This window comes from Heterodontus francisci, chromosome 4, assembly GCF_036365525.1.
Source record: "Heterodontus francisci isolate sHetFra1 chromosome 4, sHetFra1.hap1, whole genome shotgun sequence".
Taxonomy (NCBI): domain Eukaryota; kingdom Metazoa; phylum Chordata; class Chondrichthyes; order Heterodontiformes; family Heterodontidae; genus Heterodontus; species Heterodontus francisci.
Genome location: NC_090374.1, coordinates 157,341,954 through 157,363,223, shown reverse-complemented (window position 1 = coordinate 157,363,223; position 21,270 = coordinate 157,341,954). Strand labels below are relative to the sequence as shown.

The 21,270-nt window shown below is 44.1% G+C and overlaps 1 protein-coding gene across 3 annotated transcripts in view; it reads right to left on the bottom strand.

The window, feature by feature from the left end:
- LOC137369351 (signal-transducing adaptor protein 1-like) overlaps window positions 1-20,705 on the bottom strand; it is a 98,203-nt gene extending 77,498 nt beyond the window's left edge. For 2 of the 3 annotated variants that reach the window (XM_068030435.1, XM_068030436.1), the window contains exon 1: window positions 20,343-20,703. In XM_068030435.1, coding sequence (XP_067886536.1) covers window positions 20,343-20,453 — 111 coding nt within the window. In that variant the 5' untranslated portion in view covers window positions 20,454-20,703. Of the gene's footprint in view, window positions 1-20,342 lie in introns of all 3 variants that reach the window. The other variant, XM_068030437.1, reaches the window with a different exon arrangement.
- Window positions 20,706-21,270: the final 565 nt, after the last annotated feature.

Genomic DNA, 21,270 nt, shown 5'->3' with positions numbered 1-21,270 from the left:
TTTACTCAAACTATCTCCTCTTTAAAGGCAACCATTATTCGATTACAGTTTTGCCTGCCAATCTTTGATTCCAATTTACCTGGGACAAATCCATTGTTAACCCATTGAAATTGGCCATCCTCTAATTAGTATTTTCACTAGATTGTTCCTTGTCCTTTTACATAGCCAATCTAAACCTTATAATATTATGATCACTGTTCCCTAAACATTTCCCTACTAACACAATTGAGCCACTTCATTTCCCAGAACCCGATCAATCAATCAATACCTTCTTCCCCGTTGAGCCGGAAACCTACTGATTAAGAAAATTCTCCTGCACACACATCAGAAACAATTGCCCCTCTCTTTCCCCTTTACACTATTTACTATCCCAATCTCTATTAGGATAATTGACGTCTCTCTTTACTGCTTGCACATCTCCAATTTCCCTGCAAATTTGCTCCTCTATCTTTCCCACAAGTTGGTGGCCTATAGAGTACACCCAGTGGTTTAATGGCACCTCTATTGTTTCTGAACTCTAACCAAACAGATTCTGTCCTTGACCCCTCCAGGATATCCTCCCTCTATCCAGCACTGTAATATTCTCTTCTCTCTCCAGCACTGTAATATTCTCCTTATGCTCCTTATTACATAGCATTTTATTGTTTTCTTCTAGAGCTGCTGTTTCATGCTGGGTCAAGAGATCCATTTGTATCAGTAAACCCCAGTATATTGCCCAAGTGAGCCCGCACACTGACTGCTGTCCATCATATTTGATGATGGGGATAGGCATTGGAACCAAATGTCATCCTGTTTTCACTTGATTCACACACTAATACAGTTTCTAGAAAACATAGCCAAATTACAATCAGGAACAGGAGCATGATATTTCTGTTTTACACTGAGGCTAAGTGCATGAGAGAAAAAAAGAATGTGCATTTATGTAGCATCTGACGTGACCTCAAGACACCCAAAGTGCTTTACAACTGATGAAGTGCTTCACAAACTAAATGGTGCCACTCAAAATAGGGACCTGCACCAAACAGATTTTAAATCTATTGTAGAAGGAAAGTCAGAAAGAAAATGAACTTACATTTATATAGCATCTTTCATGACCTCAGGCTATCCCAAAGCACTATACAGCTAATGAAGTGTAGTCACTGTTATAATGTAGGAATTTGCACACAGACAGTTCCCACAAAAAATAATGTGATAATGGACAGATAATCTCTTTTCAGTGTTAGTTGAGAGAAAATTTTGGTCAGGATGCATAAGAGAACTCCCCTGCTCTTCTTGAAAATAGTGCCATAGGATCTTTTATGTCTACCTGAGAGGTGCAGATGGGACTCCCTCAATACTGCACTGGAGTGTCAGCCTAGATGTTGGTCTTCAAGTCTCTGGAGTGGGGCATGAACCCAGATTCCAGACTGCTACTGTTGAACCATGACTGTCACTGGGGAGGTAGTGGCGTAGTGGTAATGTTACTGGACTAGTAATCTAGAGCCCAGGCTAATGCATTGGGGACATGGGTTTGAATCCCACCACAGCAGATGGTGAAATTTGACTTGCTTAATATATCTGGAATTTTTTTTTAAAATCTAGTCTAATGATAACCATGAAACCATTGTCGATTGCTGTAAAAACCCATCTGGTTCACGAATGTCCTTCAGAGAAGGAAATCTGCTGTCCTTACCTGGTCTGGCCTGTATGTGACACCAGCCCCACAGCAATGTGGTTGACTCTGAAAAATGACCTCTGAAATGGCCTAGCAAGCCACTCAGGTCCAGGGCAATTAGGGATGGACAATAAATGCTGGCCTAGCCAGCGACACCCACATTCCACAAATGAATAAAAAAAACTTACCCATACACTTTAAAATAAAAAAGAACATCACTTACCAAACATCCACAACTGCCAAAAGAGCCCACTCGTTGGAAACGGGTGAAATAAGCATCATTTAGCATTAATGTTGTAGATGGTTTGGCCAAGCAACATACTGGTGCACTAACATAATCTTCCATTGATGGTACAAAGGGGTTGTGCTCCAGGATTCCTCACACAGTGAGTTCCCAACCTCCATCGATCCATTTGCGAGAGACACTAAAGTGCAGGTGGATGTAAAAAATCCCATGGCATTTTTCAAAAAAGAGCAGGGAGTTCACCAGATGTTCTGGCCATTATTTACCCCTCAATCCACATGACCAAAAAGATAAAATCTGGTCAGTTATTTCACTGCCGTTTGCGGGGCCTTGCTGTGTGCAAATATTGTCCAAGTCTTGCTGCATCCGTGTCCAGATGCAGCAAGACCTGGACAACATACAGGCTTGGACTGATAAGTGGCAAGTAACATTCACGCCGCACAAGTGCCAGGCAATGACCATCTCAAACAAAACAGAATCTAATCATCTCCCCTTGATGTTCAATGGCATTACCATCTCTGAATCCCCTACTATCAACATCCTGGGGGTTACCAATGTCCAGAAACTGAACTTGACCAGCCACATTAATGCTGTGGCTACAAGAGCAGGTCAGAGGCTGGGAATTCTGCAGCGAGTAACTCACGTCCTGTCTCCCCAAAGCCTGTCCACCATCTACAAGGCACAAGTCAGGAGTGTGATGGAATACTCTCCACTTGCCTGCATGGGTGCAGCTCCAACAGAGCTCATGATGCTTGACACCATCCAGGACAAAGCAGCCCACTTGATTGGCACCCCATCCACCTCATTCAACATTCACCCCCTTCATTACCAATGCACTGTGGCAGCAGTGTGTACCATCTACAAGATGCACTGCAGCAACTCACCAAGCCTCATTCGACAGCACCTTCCAAACCCATGACCTCTACCACCTAAAACAGGGTTGTCCAACCTTTTTGTGTGGGGGGCCGCATTTCAATTTTTGTCTTACACAGGGTGCCAGTGAGACAATTTTGGAAAGATAAAGGCATTAAAAATTTATCTTACTATTAATCAAAACAACAACAAATGTACATTTTGTGAAGAAGCTTCAAATGAGATTAATTTATTGACTTACTTTCTCATCACTATGTTAGGCACTGATTTAGTGAGATACCTGGAGAAACGGAGGCATAGTGGTAATGTCACTGGACTAGTAATTCAGAGGCCCAGGCTAGTGCGCTGCGGACAAGAGTTTGAATCCCATCACGGCAGATGGTGAAATTTGAATTCAATTGATAAGTCTGGAGTTGTCTAATGGTGACCATGAAACCACTGTTGATTGTTGTTAAAAACCCATCTGGTTCACGAATGTCCTGTAGGGAAGTAAATCTGCTGTCCTTATTTGGTCTGGCCTGCATGTGACTCCAGACCCACAGTAATATCGTTGACTCGGAAATGGCCTAGCAAGCCACTCAGTTCAAGGGCAATTAGAGCTGGGCAATAAATGCTGGCCTAGCCAGCAGTACCCACATCCCATCACCGAATAAAAAAAATTATTCACTTGAGAGAGCAAACAGGATCTTGGATTAACACCTCATCGGAAAGATGGCACTTTCAGCAAAGGAAGGATTGCTAATTAAAGGGACTATGCCATGGGTTACAAGGGTTCACCAGTACTTAATATTTTTGAGGGTGCAGCGACCATAGGAATGGAGAGAAGACCTGGGAAGTCTGCTTCCCAGGCATCCCACTCTTACCTGGAGGTCCTGCTGTGGGATCTGAGGGGCTGCAGTGAGGTGAGCTCTCTCAAGGATGGGAGGAAGAGGACAACTTCTTCAAACAAGAAGGCATGGATTGAAGTGGCCGAGGAAGTCAGCAGCAGGAATGTGCTCCCTGCAATCTAGTGGCAGTACTGCAAGAGGATCCAGGACCTCAGGCCAGCATGGCAAGTGAGCAGCATAACATTTTCAGGTGCCAAGTCCCGCACACTGACTTGCCCAACGTTCTCCTGCACAGCACTGTTCAGGATAAGAAACCTTGCAGCTCCACTCATTCCTCTGTCTGCAGGTACTTCGTATTCGGATCTGTACAGTCAATACTCCAATTCACGCTCAGCCTATTTCCATCTTGCGCCCATGCCTCACAGTGACCCTCCACAAATGATGTCCTTCCCTGCTCTCCACACAAGCCATTACGAATGCTCACACTGCTCTGCTTTCTCTCCTTGCAGTTGAAGCGATCACACTACTTGGCAAGAGGCAGAGACCCAGTGTTGGGGTTGGGGGTGGTGGTGGGTGGCCGTCATGTGACAGGCACCTTGTCAACCATTGGCAATGCGTGTCCACCTGCTCCACTGGGAAGGAGGTCTTGTTCCAGGAGGCTGCAGATGCCAGCAGTGTCCTGCCATGAGAGCCTGAGCCTTCTGAGGCATTGGTGCTCAAACATGTTGAGAAAACTGATCCTCTGTCTGTAGACCCTGCATAAGTTGCTCCCATGCCATGTTGAAGGTTGGCAGCAGGGAAGTGCAGCTGAAGATGAGTTAAGTGCTAGCCTTCCAAGAAGTTGGCAATCACCTGTCAAGCAGCTCTACCTTCCACCTCTGCTGAGGGGCAACAGCAGAAGTCATACCACCACCAACAGCTCCAGCAGCAGCAGGAGCAACACCAGCAGCAGCACCTGCTGCCTTCTCCTCAGCTGCATGCCCCTCCACAGATGGGATGGACGAGACAGGAAGTGCTTTGAGGGTCAGTCTCACAATGGCCATTGCTGAAGCTCCTCAATGTCACTGACGAAAGCGTTACCAGTTTGTCAGTTTCACTGAAGAAGCTCTTCCCACTGTGCACTCACCTCTGTGACCCTGGTGTGGTGCAAACACAGCATGGAAACCATGTGCTGTTGAAAAAGAAAGAATTCATGATTTCAAAAGGCTCTTAATTGCCTTTTGAATCACCTCAATTGGTTTCCCACCAGACCCATAGGTGTTCCCCGCAGCTGGAGGAGGGTGGGATGAAGTTGGGATCCCTTCCCAACGTCATTTTCCAGGATATTCCCGCCTCACAAGCACTGGAATCTACCTCCACCTGGCTGGGAAAATTCTGCCCAACTTTTCAGGTCGATGACCTTTCATCAGAACATCGGATGTTGCTCGCAACAATATCTGTAGGTCCTGGGAACACATATGTAAAAATGATCTTGAGGAACTGAACTGATTCTGCAGCCTTGGGTTGGCACAGAGCCAGTTGTAGATCTGTTCCTCTACTTCTACTGTACCTAAAGCCAGGGCGCTCCAATCCAGCCAGTGACAATCAATGTCAACTCTTCATACTCCATTCTATTTTTCTGTTACCTCTTGCCAGGCGTCCAATGTCCAACAGGGCAACTTTCCTCCCACCCAACAGAATATCCACACCATCATACAGGGGGTTCAGATGTTGTACCACTGTATCATTTGACCTTTGAATTTGCTTCCAACCAGCCATTGGGTTTCACCACAAACAAGCATGAAACGTATAGTGGAAATACTTACAGCTTGTTTAGAGGCTACAGTTTTCTCCACCCCTACTTTTAAATAACTGCATCACTTTAATTTTCCCAGCAGCACTTTAAGAAGCTCCCAGCATTGTATACGTGACCTCCCAATTGGCCACATACTGGCCTATTCCACCAATCATGCCCTATTTTGTGCCACGGCACAGTACCCCTCCAACCAGTTGAGCAGTGCCTCTTGTGTCCCCATAACATTCCTACCATTAGGATCTCTACCTTTGATCCAAGGCACTCATCAGCATTTTAACCAGTTGCCCCCCTTTTAAGAACAACAACTTGTCTTTATAAAGCACTTTTAACATAATAAAACATCACAAGGCGCTTCATAGGAGCATTATAAAGCAAAATTTGACACCGAACCACATAAGGAGATGATAGTGCAGTTGGCCAAAAGCTAGGTCAAAGAAGTAAATTTTGAGGAACATCTTAAAGGAGGAAAGAGCAGTGGAAAGATTTGCATTCATATAGCGCTTTTCAAGACCACCAGACATGAAGTACTTTTTGAAGTGTAGTCACAGTTGTAATGTAGGAAATGTGGCAGCCAATTTTATTCTCAGCAAACATCCACAAGAAGCAATGTGATAATGAAGAGATCATCTGTTTTTGTGATGTTGATTGAGGGATAAATATTAGCTGACACCAGGATAACACCCCTATTCATGTTTGAAATAGTGCCATGGGTTCACAGGCAGATGGGGCCTTAGTTTAATGTCTCATCTGAGAGACAACAACTCCAACAGTGCAACACTCCCTCAGTACTACACTGAAGAGCGCTGGAGTGGAACATGAACCCAGAACCTTCAGAGTCTGAGGTAGGAATGCTACCAACTGAACCACAGATAACACACTAGTGTAGGGAGGAAGTTCCAAGTGCTTAGGATCTTGGCAGCATAAGGTATGATCAACAATGTTAGAGTGATTAAAATCAGGGATGCCCACGTGGCCAGAAATAGAGGAGTGCAGATTTAATCGGGGGATTGTGAAGCTGGAGGAGATTACAAAGAAAGGGAGAAGCGAGGCCATGTTTGGATTTGAAAACAAGGATGAGAATTTTAAAATCAAGGCATTGCTTAACTGGGAGTCAATGTAGGTCAGCGAGCACAGGGGTGATGGGTGAAATGGCCTAGGTGCAAGTAAGGACACAGGCAGCAGAATTTTACAAGTTTACAGAGGGTAGGATGTGGACCACCGGCCAGGAGTGCATTGGAATAGTCAAGTTTAGAGGTAACAAAAGCACGAATGAGGGTTTCAGTAGCAGATGAGCTGAGGCAGAGGCAGAGTCGGTGATGTTATGCAAGTGGAAATAAGCAGTCTTAGTGATGTTGAGGATATGTGGTCAAAAGCTGATCTTGGGATCAAATATAGTTTACCTCTGTAACTAGGATGTCGTTTGTGACCTTGATAAGAGCAATTTCGGTACTGTGGCTGTTGTGGAAGCCTGTTTAAAGGGATTCAGACATGGAGTTCCCGAAAAGACAGGCACAGGTTTGGGAAACAACACATTCAAGGACTTTGGAGAGTAAAGAAAGGTTAGAGATGGGGTGGAAGTTTGCAAGGATGGAGGGGTCAAAGGTTGTTTTTTTTTTAGGAGAAGGGTTATGATGGCAGATTTGAAGAAGAGGTGGACAGTACCTGAAGAGAGAGTACTGTTAACAATATCATTTAGTCTGTGAAGCCAGAAAGGAAAGTTGAGTGGTCAACAGTTTAATGGGAATAGGATCTAGGGAGCAGGAGAAGAGTTCCACAGACAAGATGAACTTGAGACATGAGGGAAAATAGGAGAAAAACTAGGGAATGATACAAGTTCAGCGTGAACTTTAGAGGAAGTTTAGCCTGGTGGCAGCGGCAGAGCCAGCTGATTGGATGGTCTCAATCTTAGTGACAAGGAAGTTGTTGTTGGAGGTGAAGGTGGAGGAGACAGGGGAGAGGGGGTAAAGAAGATGGTTTGCAATAGAGAAGAGAAGCTGGGAGTTATCTTTTCATTCCAGGATGATCCTGGAATAGTGAGCAGTTTTGGCAGGTGACAGCATGACCCAATAGTGCTTTATATGGTCCAGCTAGATCTGGTTGTGAATGGCTAAACTAGTTTTATGCCTTATCTGTTCAAGTTTGTGTCCTTTGGACTTAAAGGAATGGGATGCAGGCTGTACCGGGGTAACGGCCAGGGTGAGAGAGAGTAATGGTTTTAATGGGGACTAAGGTATCAAAGGTGGATGTGAGGATGTGGTTGAGCAAATCAGTAGCTGCAGAAATGCTCTGGTGAATGAAAGGCCAAAGGCTAGACATTTGGGATTTTGAAAGTGCAGCAATAAGTATATTGGGGGATAGTTTTTTCCAGGGGTGGATACCGAAGGAGGTATGGTTGGGACTTGGAAGGGGTATGTGGGTGGAAAGTGATACAAGGAAGTGATCAGAGATGGCCTTATCTGTGATTGATATGATGGCAATAGCAAGGCCACTTGTGATGGCAAGGTCAAGGGGGTAGCCATGAATATGGGTTCGAGTTAAGATGGAGGGTGAGATTAAGGAAAGCTAAGAGAGCAGTGAACTCAGAGGTGAGACAGCATGATGAATTGAGGGAGAATTTGAAATCACCAAAAATGAGAAGTCACTCAGTTCAGGGGCTGAGGGAGGAAAGCAGTGAAGATATCTTAGTGAGAAAATGTTTGTGGTCCTTGGGTGGGTGGTGGAGATTGAGGATTTTAAATGAGGGGTGAGAGTGGTGGAACAAGGGAGATGCCCAAAGGTGGAGAAAGTGTAAAGAAGTACAGACCTAGGTGTTATTTGGTGATAAGAGCCACACTGCCACCATGATGGTTTTGACAAGGTAAGTGGTGGAAGGTATAACCAGGTGGGGAAGCTTCATTAAGGGGAAAGATGCCATTGGCCCTCAGCCAGGTTTCTGTTAAGACCATAATGTCAATGCAATCATCTACAATAGGTTCATGGATGGCAAGGGCCTTATTCACAAGTGAACATACATTCTGGAAGGAGACACAGAAAGGGGCAGTGGGAGCTCATCCACTGACAGAGTCCACAGGGTCAGCACTGTGAGGGGCGAGTTCGATGGCGAAGAAATTGGCAAGATTAACCCCCAGCAGCATGTTGGGTAGGAAGGTCAGTACGAGAATAGGATGGGGTGGTTAGGGTTGCTGCTCGTAAGGAGGCAGCGTCAAGTGCCTCGATGGGCCCTCAGAGGATCCCAAGAGAGGCACAAAGGAAAATTGTAGGCTTATTTAAGAGGGCGTCAAGCCTGGGACGACGGTAGGAGAGTAGGAAGGTGAAGGAGTACTGAAGGTTTGGGGTAGAGATTTGAGAGACCAGAGTACCTGATATGGGAGAAATGAAAGGAAGCATGACAACAGGAGAGAGGGGTCTAGGAGGGCTAAAGAGAAAGGAAGTTATAAAAGGGAGAGAAAAAATTGGAAATAGAAATGATGGGCTTGGATCCAAGCAACAGCCAAAATACACATGTGAATGAACACAGGGAAAACTCAAGTTATATAGGCCAGGATACGTAGCAATTACTAGGATATATAAAACCAGGTAGTAAATGGGTAATAGAGAGGAGACAATAGGAGGGGGTCCAGAGTTAAAGTCAGAGATCTTGGGGTGCGATAAAGTTGATGTCATCAGGGTGGAGATGGCACAGTGCATACACAAACTGTTGCCCAATTTCAGAGAAGGATGCGGTGGGTGAGTGAAGTCCAGAAGCTATCTGAAGGGTAGAGTATCGGAGAACACACTGATGGAGGTATTGCCATGAGAATGAATATCCAGAAGATAGGCAGAATCAGTTGCAGGACAGAATGATGATGGCGAAGTTGGATGTCACCATAAGATTCGGAAGCAGAGGAGAGATGTACTTTGACCCAGGCTAGTTAATTTCAGAGCAGGAAGAGACTGTAGCTAAAGCTGAAAAACCAGTAGAACCAGTCCAGTCATAGGCTCAGCAGGAAACAACGATGGTAGTGAAGAGCTTTATACTTTAACAGCAGCTGAGTCTTACATTGTCCAATATAGTTCAGTGCAGAAGCATAGAGAAGTCCAGGAATTTGAAAGCCAAATTTGAGAAAAAATTGAGAGCTCACAAACAAAGAACAGACATGGTCAGGGGAAGGGGTGTTTGTTTACCATCACTTTATTCCCCGCAACTGAGAATCATCTTAGTCCTCAGCCCAACCTGAACCTTTGCCCTTACAATCCCCCTTACTGAACAGCAATTTTCACCTCTCTGTTTCCCCCATCCACTGGGGAGCCATTTGCTCCCTCCATCCCACAATTCCCCAAGTTTTGTTCGGTGTCCCTTGTTCCCAATCACTTTCCCCACTGAGAATAATTTCAGGACCCCCACCACCAAACAACACCTCAACACACTGTCTAGTTTTTTGACCATTCTTCCCTTCCCCTTGACCACCAATCAATAGCATTTTCAGCCGAGCTATCCTTCCCATAGTCAGCAGAGAATCTACCCCTGGCTCACAGCTCCTCTTCCTCCGCAAAGTATCAAAACAGACCCTTGAAGACTGTTCCCCCAACACTAAACATGTAAATATCTTCCACCCTCCCTTTGCTTTGTCCTTTTCCTCTCCCTCCTCTCACTCTCCATCTCTCTCCCTCCTTTACTCAGCCCCATAGCCTCCAATCTGCCTCCTCACCCTTTCCCCTTACCTCTCCCAATTATCACTTCACTTTGAAGGAGAGTAGGTCAGAAGAGCTATGAGGCTGGCTTTGTGGAATTTTACTCACCAAACAAGTTTTTAATGTTGCTCAATTTCCAGCAGCAGGAAATGCAACACAGTTCTCCTTTAGCTGATAAAATCTCAATCTACAGAGCATTTACAGACTGGCTACAAAAACAATGCAGTGAATTTGAACTTGCTGAAACGCATTGGTTTGGGAACCCCTCGGGAAAGGCAGGTTGTCAATTTCAATATGTTAATCACTCAATTAAAGTGACATTCATATGGCTTTTCATATGGGTGAGGTCCCGGAGGACTGGAGAATTGCTAATGTTGTCCCCTTGTTTAAGAAGGGTAGCAGGGAAAATCCAGGTAATTATCGACCGGTGAGCCTGACGTCAGTGGTAGGGAAGCTGCTGGAGAAGATACTGAGGGATAGGATCTATTCCCATTTGGAAGAAAATGGGCTTATCAGTGATAGGCAACATGGTTTTGTGCAGGGAAGGTCATGTCTTACCAACTTAATAGAATTCTTTGAGGAAGTGACAAAGTTGATTGATGAGGGAAGGGCTGTAGATGTCATATACATGGACTTCAGTAAGGCGTTTGATAAGGTTCCCCATGGTAGGCTGATGGAGAAAGTGAAGTCGCATGGGGTCCAGGGTGTACTTGCTAGATGGATAAAGAACTGGCTGGGCAACAGGAAACAGAGAGTAGCAGTGGAAGGGAGTTTCTCAAAATGGAGACGTGTGACCAGTGGTGTTCCACAGGGATCCGTGCTGGGACCACTGTTGTTTGTGATATACATAAATGATTTGGAGGAAAGTATAGGTGGTCTGATTAGCAAGTTTGCAGACGACACTAAGATTGGTGGAGTAGCAGATAGTGAAGGGGACTGTCAGAGAATACAGCAGAATATAAATAGATTGGAGAGTTGGGCAGAAAAATGGCAGATGGAGTTCAATCAGGGCAAATGCGAGGTGATGCATTTTGGAAGATCCAATTCAAGAGTGAATTATACAGTAAATGGAAAAGTCCTGGGGAAAATTGATGTACAGAGAGACTTGGGTGTTCAGGTCCATTGTTCCCTGAAGGTGGCAACGCAGGTCAATAGAGTGGTCAAGAAGGCATACGGCATGCTTTCCTTCATCGGACCGGGTATTGAGTCCAAGGGTTGGCAGGTCATGTTACAGTTGTATAAGACATTGGTTCGGCCACATTTGGAATACTGCGTGCAGTTCTGGTCGCCACATTACCAAAAGGATGTAGATGCTTTGGAGAGGGTGCAGAGGAGGTTCACCAGGATGTTGCCTGGTATGGAGGGCGCTAGCTATGAAGAGAGGTTGAGCAGATTAGGATTATTTTCATTAGAAAGACGAAGGTTGAGGGGGGACCTGATTGAGGTGTACAAAATCATGAGAGGTATAGACAGGGTGGATAGCAAGAAGCTTTTTCCCAGAGTGGGGGATTCAATTACTAGGGGTCACGAGTTCAAAGTGAGAGGGGAAAAGTTTAGGGGGGATATGCGTGGAAAGTTCTTTACGCAGAGGGTGGTGGGTGCCTGGAACGCGTTGCCAGCGGAGGTGGTAGACGCGGGCACGATAGCGTCTTTAAAGATGTATCTAGACAGATACATGAATGGGCAGGAAGCAAAGAGATACAGACCCTTAGAAAATAGACAACATGTTTAGATAGAGGATCTGGATCGGCGCAGGCTTGGAGGGCCGAAGGGCCTGTTCCTGTGCTGTAAGTTTTCTTTGTTCTCTTTGTTCTTTAACTGTGGTTCCATGGGTTTGCTGGAATTCACCAGTGACAGCAAGGTGATAACACAATTGCAGTTGAGAGGACGTGAAGACATGACAGGGAATTGTGCCAAAAGGTACTGAAACCTCATAGCCAATGTGTGTTGCCTGATCCCATGAGAGGCTTTGTTCACAGTACTTGTGCTAAGAGGTTACTTTCACAACTTTAGAGTTGACGTTGGAGGTTCGAACATTTAATTTCCACTTTGGAGTTGTGAGATATCAGATCAGCATGGACCTCAGATGAAGACCAAGCTGAAGACAGCAGCAGCAGGAGCAGCAGGAAAAGTACCAGCATGAGCACCAGCAGCCTGCTCCTCACAGACCTGCGCTCCATCGGAGAGAGGAGATGAGCAGAGAGGTGCAGCTCACAGGAGGTCATACCATAACACAGGATGCACAGGCAGAGAATAAGCTTCTTCAACATATTTGAACACCTGTCTGTCAGGAGGGTTAGGGTGTTGGATCTGGTGCGGGCAAACATAAACAGCCTGCTGGAACAAGACCTGCTGCCAAATGGATCTAGTGGCTCCACTTTACCCATACCTGTAAAAGTCACCATCATGTTCAACCAATTGCATTTGGCTCCTTCCAGGGCTCTGTTGGAGACATTTGCAGGCTCTCACAGTCGTCAGTCCTCAAATACATAAGGCAGGTGACTGATGGCTTGCTTTCCAGACAGGCAATGATGTCAAAGTTTTCACTATGGATGCCACTCAGAGTGAGCAGCACTCGTGTTTGCAGCTCGAGCTGGCTTCCCACAGGCACAGGACGTCACGGACTGTGGGAATTTTGCAATTAAGACATCTACAGGTCTCCCAGGAGTGTTTATCAACCACAAGGACTTCCACTCCATGACACTTCCACTCTGTGCCAGTCCACCCTCTCAACTTCTTTGCACCTTGAAGCAGAGTTGTTAGTGGCTTGGAGACAATGGATATCCACTTAAAAGGAAGCTGATGACACCTGTGAAGAAGCCAATTAATGAGGCCCAGAAGCAATACAATGAAAGCCACATGGCTACCAGATGTGTCATTGAGCAAGCCGTCGGCCTCCTGAAGATGTGCTTCACATGCCTCGACTGATCTGGAGGTGCCCTTCAATACACACCAGCCAGGGTCTCCAAAATGGTCATGGAGTCCTGCACAACATTGCACAGCAGTGAGGTTTGGGCCTGCAGGAGGAACAAGGCGCAGAGCGCAGAGATTCTGCAGACTATTCCAAGGAGGAAGAAGTGGAGAAGGAGGAAGAAGTGGAGGAGGAGGAGGCAGAAGATAAGGTGGTCAAAGCTCCAGTAACGGTGCACATTGCTGGCCAGGATGCCCTCGTAATAGCGAGGCTCATTTAGGTTGCACCAGTGCACCCATCTAACAACCACATGCTAAACCTACTTGCTGTTAAGAAGGAGCTAAGAACCTACAGCAGACTAATTGAGGAAAACCCCAGTGCTAGACAGCTGGAGCCAAAGTCAACTATTCCTCCCATGTATGTTATACTTTCCAGTGGCATGTCTCAAATTACTCATATACTGAATTCCAATAAGTTATTTTTTGAAAATTTGCATTCGAATTAATCAATATTAACAGCTTCCACTATCTCCCTAGGGTACCTGTTCTGTAGATTGACCATTCATTCACTGAAATGTTGTTTCCACATATTAGTTTTGAATTAACCCCACTTCAAGCACAGTCCATGTCCTCTAGTTCTACTGTTCTGAACAAGATGAAACAGCGTTCCATCATCTACATTACCTGAATAAGAGCAAAATACTGCAGATGCTGGAAATCTAAAATAAAAACAGAGAGTGCTGATGAAAGGTCACAGACCTGAAACATTAACTCTGCTTCTCTCTACACAGATGCTGCCTGACCTGCTGAGTATTTCCAGCACTTTCTGTTTTTATTAATTAGTCTCCTAAAAACAGAAACCATATCACCTCTTAACTTTCTCTTTTCCATTAAGAACATGAGGAAATTATAGGCTAACATCAATTTCTGGAGCTAGACCTCCAGCCACAGAGCAACATCTGGATGCTAATTTCAGCTGAAGGGAAGTGACCACTGGGTACTTCCAGACAGCAACAGGACAAATCACTCAGACTGCTGCATCACTGGGATTTTCTTTTCATTTGCTCATGGGATGTGAGCATCTCTGGCAAGGTCAGCATTTATTGCTCATCCCTAATTGCCCTAGAGAAGGTGGTGGTGAGCCGTCTTCTTGAACAGCTACAGTCCATGAGGCGTAGGTACACCCACAGTGCTGTTAGGGAGGGAGTTCCAGGATTTTAACCCAGAGGCGCTGAAGGAATGTCAACATAGTTCCAAGTCAGGTGAACATGACATGACATGACATGTCAGGTGGTGGTGTTCCCATCCATCTGCTGCCCTTGTTCTTCTAGGTGATAGAGATTGCGGGTTTGGAAAGTGCTGTCAAAGGTGCCTTGATGAGCTGCTGCAGTGCATCTTGTTGATTGTACACACTGTTGCCACTGTCCACCGGTGGTGGAGAGAAAATGTTTCAAGACACTTATCTGGAGCACTATCAGACAAAACCAGATTTTCTTTTTCATGGTATTTGCTGAACCTCACCAGCCCGGATACAGGTTATTCTCTGGTCTTTAGTCTTATGATTTAAGGAAAGAAAAGAAAAATGTTACATTCATATAGTGCTTTTCACGTTCTCAGGACATCCCAAAAGAATTTCACAATCAATTAATTACTTATACGTACATATGAACATATGAATTCGAAGCAGGAGTAGGCCACTCAGCCCTTCGAGCCTGCTCCGCCTTTCAATAAGTTTATGGCTGAACTGATTACTCCACATTTCCACCTACCCCCAATAACCCTTGATTATCACAAATCTATCTACCTCTGCCTTAAAAATATTCAAAAACTCTGCTTCCACCGCCACTTGAGGTAGTGAATTCCAAAGACACATGACCCTCAGAGAAAAAAATTCCCCTCATCTCTGTCTTATATGGGCAACCCCTTATTTTTAAACAGTGACCGCTAGTTCTAGATTCTCCCACAAGGGAAAAAAATCCTTTCCCCATCCACCCTGTCAGGACCACTCAGGATCTTATATGTTTCAATCAAGTCGCCTCTTACTCTTCTAAATTCCAGCAGATACAAGCCTAGCCTGTCCAGTCTTTCCTCATAAGACGGCCCGCCCATTCCAGATATTAGTCTAGTTCTCTGAATTGCCTCCAACACATTTACATCCTTCCTTAAATAAGGAGACCAGTACTGTACACAGTACTCCAGATGTGGTCTCACCAATGCCCTGTATAGCTGAAGCATAACCTCCCTACTTTTGTATTCAATTCCCCACGCGATAAATGATAACATTCTATTAGCTTTCCTAATTACATGCTGTACCTACACACTAACCTTTTGCGATTCATGCACTAGGACACCCATATCCCTCTGCATCACAGAGCTCTGCGATCTCTCACCATTTAGATAATATACTTTTTTTATTCTTCCTGCCAAAGTGGACAATTTCCCACTTTCCCATATTATACTCCATTTGCCAGGTCATTACCCACTCACTTAACCTATCTATATCCCTTTGTAGCCTCCTTCTGTCCTCTTCACAAGTTACTTTCCTACCTATCTTCGTGTCATCAGCAAATTTAGCAACCATACCTTCGGTCCCTTCATCTAAGTCATTTATATAAATTGTAAAAAGTTGAGGCCCCAGCACAGATCCCTGTGGCACACCACTCATTACATCTTGACAACCATTTATGCCTACCCTCTATTTCCTGTTAGCTAGCCAATCTTCTATCCATGCCAATATGTTACCCCCTACACCATGAGTTTTTATTTTTTGCGATAACCTTTGATCTGGCAACTTATCAAATGCCTTCCGGAAATCCTAAGTACAATACCTCCACCGGTTCCCCTTTATCCACAGCACATGTAACTCCCTCCAAGAACTTCAATAAATTGGTTAAACATGATTTCCCTTTCACAAAACCATGTTGACTCTGCTTGATTACCTTGAATTTTTCTAACTGCCCTACTATAACATCTTTAATAATAGCTTCTAACATTTTCTCTAAGACAGATGTTAAGCTAACTGGCCTGTAGTTTCCTGCTTTCTGTCTCGCTCCCTTTCTGAATAAAGGAGTTACATTCGCTATTTTCCAATCTAACTGAACCTTCCCCAAATCTAAGGAATTTTGGAAAATCAAAACTAACGCATCAACTATCTCATGAGCCACTTCTTTTAAGACCCGAGGATGAAGTCTATCAGGACCCGGGGACTTGTCAGCCCGCAGCTCCAACAATTTGTTCAGTACCACTTCCTTGGTGATTGTGATTTTCTCGAGTTCCTCCCTCCCTTCCATTTCCTGACTTACAGCTAATACTGGGATGTTACTTGTATCCTCAATAGTGAAGACCAATGCAAAATATCTGTTCAATTCATCTGCCATCTCCTTATTATCCATTATTAATTCCCCAGACTCACTTTTCTTTTTAAAATATCTATAGAAACTCTTACTATCTGTCTTTATATTTCTAGCTGGCTTTCTCTCGTACTCTAATTTTACCTTCCTTATCAATCTTTTAGTCACTCTTTGCTGTTTTTTATATTCTGTCCAATCTTCTGACCAGCCTCCCAACTTTGTGCAATTATAGGCTTTTTCCTTAAGTTTGATACTATCTTTAACTGTTTTAGTTAACCTAGGATGGATGGCGGATCCCACTCTTGGAATTTGTCTTTCTCGTTGAAATGTATCTATTCTGTGTACTCTGAAATGTCCCCTTAAATGTCTGCCACTGCATCTCTATTGACCTATCCCTTAACCTGATTTGCCAGTTCACTTTAGCTAGTTCTGCTTTCACGCCCTCATAATTGCCCTTATTTAAGTTTAAAATACTAGTCTTGGAGCCACTCTTCTCTCCCTCAAACTGAAAGTAAAATTCAATCATATTATGATCACTGCCACTTAGGGAAACCTTAACTATGAGATCATTAATTAATCCTACCTCATTGCACAATACCAGGTCTAGTATAACCTGCTCTCTGGTTGGCTCCAGAACATATTGTTCTAAGATATTATCCCGAAAACATTCTATGTACTCCTCATCTAGGCTACCTCTGCCCATCTGATTTTTTCAGTCTATATGTAGGTTAAAATCCCCCATAATTATCGTTCTACTTTTCTGACAAGCTGCCATTATTTCTTCCTTTCTACCCCATCCTACAGGGTGGTTAATGTTAGGTGGCCTGTTCACCACTCCTACAAGTGACTTCTTGCCTTTATGATTTCTCATCTCTACCCAAACTGCTTCTATATTCTGGTCTCCTGAACTTAGGTCATCTCTCTCTATTGCGCTAATACCATTATTAATTAACAGAGCTACCCCTCCATTTTTTCCTACCTTCCTGTCCTTCCTAAATGCCATGTACCTTTGCAGTATAGTAACTGTTGTTTTATAAGCAAAAAGGTGTGTACAGCAACCAGCCAAAACAAATTTGTGTACAGCAATGAGCCGCACACAGCCATGAGATAAAAGACCTGCTATTCTGTTTTAATGATATTGGTTAAGGGATAAATGTTGGCCAAGCAAATTCCCCTACTCTTCCTAAAATAGTGGAATGGAATCTTTTATATCCACCTTAACAGGGCCTTGATTTAATATCTCACCTGAAAGATGGTGCATCTGACAGAGCAGGACTCCCTCAGCACTGTGTCAAAGTATCAGCCTAGATTACATGCTCAAGCCCTACCCACGACTTCTGGCTTTGTGTGAAAAGTCTCTTCTGAATCTCCATGAATAATGAAAGGTTAAATATTTAAAATGACAGATAAAAGCTTTTATTCAAGGAAACTCACTGTTTTTTGCAGATACTGAACAAATATTCTGCATCTCAAATTTCTGGGGAAACTGTGCTGTCTCAAATCTTCGCTCTGTCTCCAATGTTCTACATTTAGCTTGCCAATGCAGTTCCTTCAATTCTATGTTTTCTATCTATTCGGTTTCAAAATCTATTTGCTTCCAAACCCCTCAGAATTATGGTTATGAGGGTCAGATCCTAACCTGCTCCTGGGGACATTTAACAACTTTAAAGGTACAATTTAAATGCGTGTTGCTGTTGAGCATTTAGTGCTAATCTAATGTCAGCCACTAGATGGTGCCAAAGAGCGACATGTTCCTCTCAACAGTAACTGCAATTTGCATTCACATAGCGCCTTTAACATCATACAATTCCCAAGATGCTTCACAGAAGTGTTATAAAGCAAAATTTGACCCAGAGTCACACAAAGAGATATTAAGACAGATGACCAATTGCTTGGTCAAAGAGGTAGGTTTTAAGAAGTGTCTTAAATGAGGTGGAGAGGCAAAGAGGTTTAGGGAGGTAATTCCAGGGGTTTGGGGACAGGTAGCTGATGGCACAGCCACCAATGGTGTAACAATTAAAACTGGCGATGCACAAGAGACCAGTGTTGGAGGAGTGCAGAGATCTCGGAGGATTGTAGGAGTGGAGGAGGATACAGAAATAGGGAGGGGGCAAGGCCATGGATGGATCTGAAAACAAGATGAAACAAGATTTTAAAATTTTTCTTCCAATAGGAGTTGCTAGGCCCCCTCACAAGACAATACAGAACAGGGACTCCGAGCCAAGATTGGAACAAACTTGCACACTTGCAGAATCTTACTGCCTTTGAAGATTTTATGAGGTCAGAACCAAAAGTTGGTCCCAACCCGCTGGTGTTGCCTGGCCGCCCATCTGTGCGATCTCACCGGAGGCATCCAATTAAGAGGCGGGCCTGACAAGCAGCTGGCCCAATGGGAGGGCCTGCAGCATTGTCCTGCTGGCAGCCCCACCAGAAGAGGTGGCCCACTTCTGCCAACATTACCCAGAGGCGGGAACGTGTTGGGCCACTGAACTGCTGCCCTCATTTCAAAATTTCCTCCTACTCCTGCTTTCAAGCCCACCTCTGCAGGACTGGGAAGATTCTGCCCTTTGCATTATACAAATGAATTTTAGTGCCACTCATCAAGGATTTTTTTTCGGAAATAAAAGGCAGTGCTCTGATTAAAACTGTCATGAGCGCTTGCTAGAGAGAAAATAGCATTTGTACTAAGTGCCACCTTGCAGTCAGCTGTAGACAAGATTGGTGGAAACTTGAAAATAGATCCTTCTTCTGACCTTGGTTTGAAACCCCAGGAGACAGGAAGGTGAGTGGAAAATAAAATAAGAAAAGGATTTTACAAATAAAGGAAAATAGAAACTCTTGGCATTCATACAATACAAAACTCTTCTACCCCTACCCCATCCTGTGCCATGTCCCACTCACCCATCATCCCTGTACTCGCTGATCACATTGGCTCCTGGTCCCCCAACTCATCTGTGTTTAAATCCCTTCATGGCCTAACCAGTCCCTACCTCTGTAACCTGAGCTCTACATTCCTTTGATTCAGGTCCCTGTGCATCCCTCTCTCGCTTCACTCCAGCATTGGTTGCTGTTTCTTCAGCAGCTTAGGCCCTACACTCTGGAACTCCATCCCCAAACCCCTCTCCTTCTCCAAATCCCTCCCCTCCTGTAAGACCCGTCTTAAAACCAACCCCTTTGAAGAAGATTTTGTCACTCCCTCCTAACTATTTCCCTCTGGGCTCAGCGTCCGTTTTTTGATCATGCCTCTGTGAAATGCCTTGGAATGGTTTGAACCTTTGAAGGCGCTGTATTAAATGCAAGTTGTTGTTACAAGGGGGTTCTAAAGGAGGGGGAAACCATACAAGCAATAGCCGGATGATAAGCCTTTCAGGACAGTTCTGTGTTCTGGGGCAGTTATGAGTTCCAGCTTTGTTCATTTTATTGCAGTTTTCATTATTTTTCTCTCCTTGCTATGAGTCCGTAAACGATGAGTCATTGATAAATCGCAGTAAGATTTCGTAACCTCTCGGCTGAGCTGACGGACAGGATATGTACGAGTATTTCATTACCTCTGGTTTCATGTATGTCATCCTAATTTTTATTGAAACTATCAGCAGTTCAAATTCATGAACAGTGAAATGGTATCTGTCTAAAGCAGTACATATCAGTCTTATCCCCTCTCCAGTTATATTAAGGTGCTGGAGTTAAAATAGGGCTACTTTAAATCTGTGCTATAAAGTAATTCGCAGCGCCATGGCAAGATAAAAGTCTTCTCATAACATTTTGTGCTGATATGGCCTTATCGAGTTTTTGGCTATACTTATGTTGCTTCCTACTCTTCAAGTAGTTTTCTTTCTTCAATTCTATAATTCTTTAATAAAAATATGAAGTTATCAGGTAAGATATTTTCCAATCACTAGATTTTTAAAAGAATACTTGAATACTTTCTGCAGCGCACCACTTCCTTCAGGACTACAGCCAATAAAAATGAAAGCAAGGTTCATAGCCCACGCACTATCGAAACACGGTTCTCGCCTACCTTATCTCTCATGGTTTTTTTCCACAGGAACCCATCATAATACAAAGGCAGAGAGGTAATCTTCTCACGTCTTTGAAAGACCAACCTCCGATTTGTTCCAGAGGCAGCCATTTATATTAAACAACAAGGTCACTGTTATCGATCAACGAAGTGAAGCAATCAAGAGCCACAGACACATCCAACTTCGTGTGGCCGTGTTGTTGTCTGGTCGAGCAGCGATCTGAGTTAAACCGGCATTCAGAGAACCGAAAGAACTGTATATTCACGGTGGCTAAATCCTTCTGGCACCCTGTAAATTGGAATGAGGAAGGAAAATCATCAAATTTATGTGCCAAAAAGAGAGAGAGCATTCCTGTACCAGGCAACTAACAGTATGGGGGAAATACCTTTGTCACTAAATCAATAATCATTTGAATAACCAAAGCACGATGGAATATGAACCCACCCGATGACTATGCACTTCAAAAAGTAGCGACAACTTGTATTTATATATGCTTATTTATTTATGCTTATGTGGGGAAAAAATCTCGGAAAATTTAGAGAGGGTCAAAGGAGTGAAAGGTGTGGACAGAGATATAGGAGATCACAGGGGTGGGAAAGGCATAAAAGCTTTTGAAGCTGTGTTACAAGGAGGAGTGGGGCTGATAAGGGCAAATCATGTTTAACTAACTGCTGGAGATTTTTGATGAGGTAACAGAGAAGACTGATCAGGGTAATGCTGCAATGTGTACATGGACTTACAAAAAGCATTTGATATAGTGCGACACAATAGACTTGTGAGCAAAGTTATAGCTCATGGAATAAAAAGGATAGTAGCAACATGGATACGAAATTAAAACAAGAAATGCTCGAAATACTCAGCAGGTCTGGCAGCATCTGTGGAGAGAGAAGCAGAGTTAATGTTTCAGGTCAGTGACCCTTCTTCAGA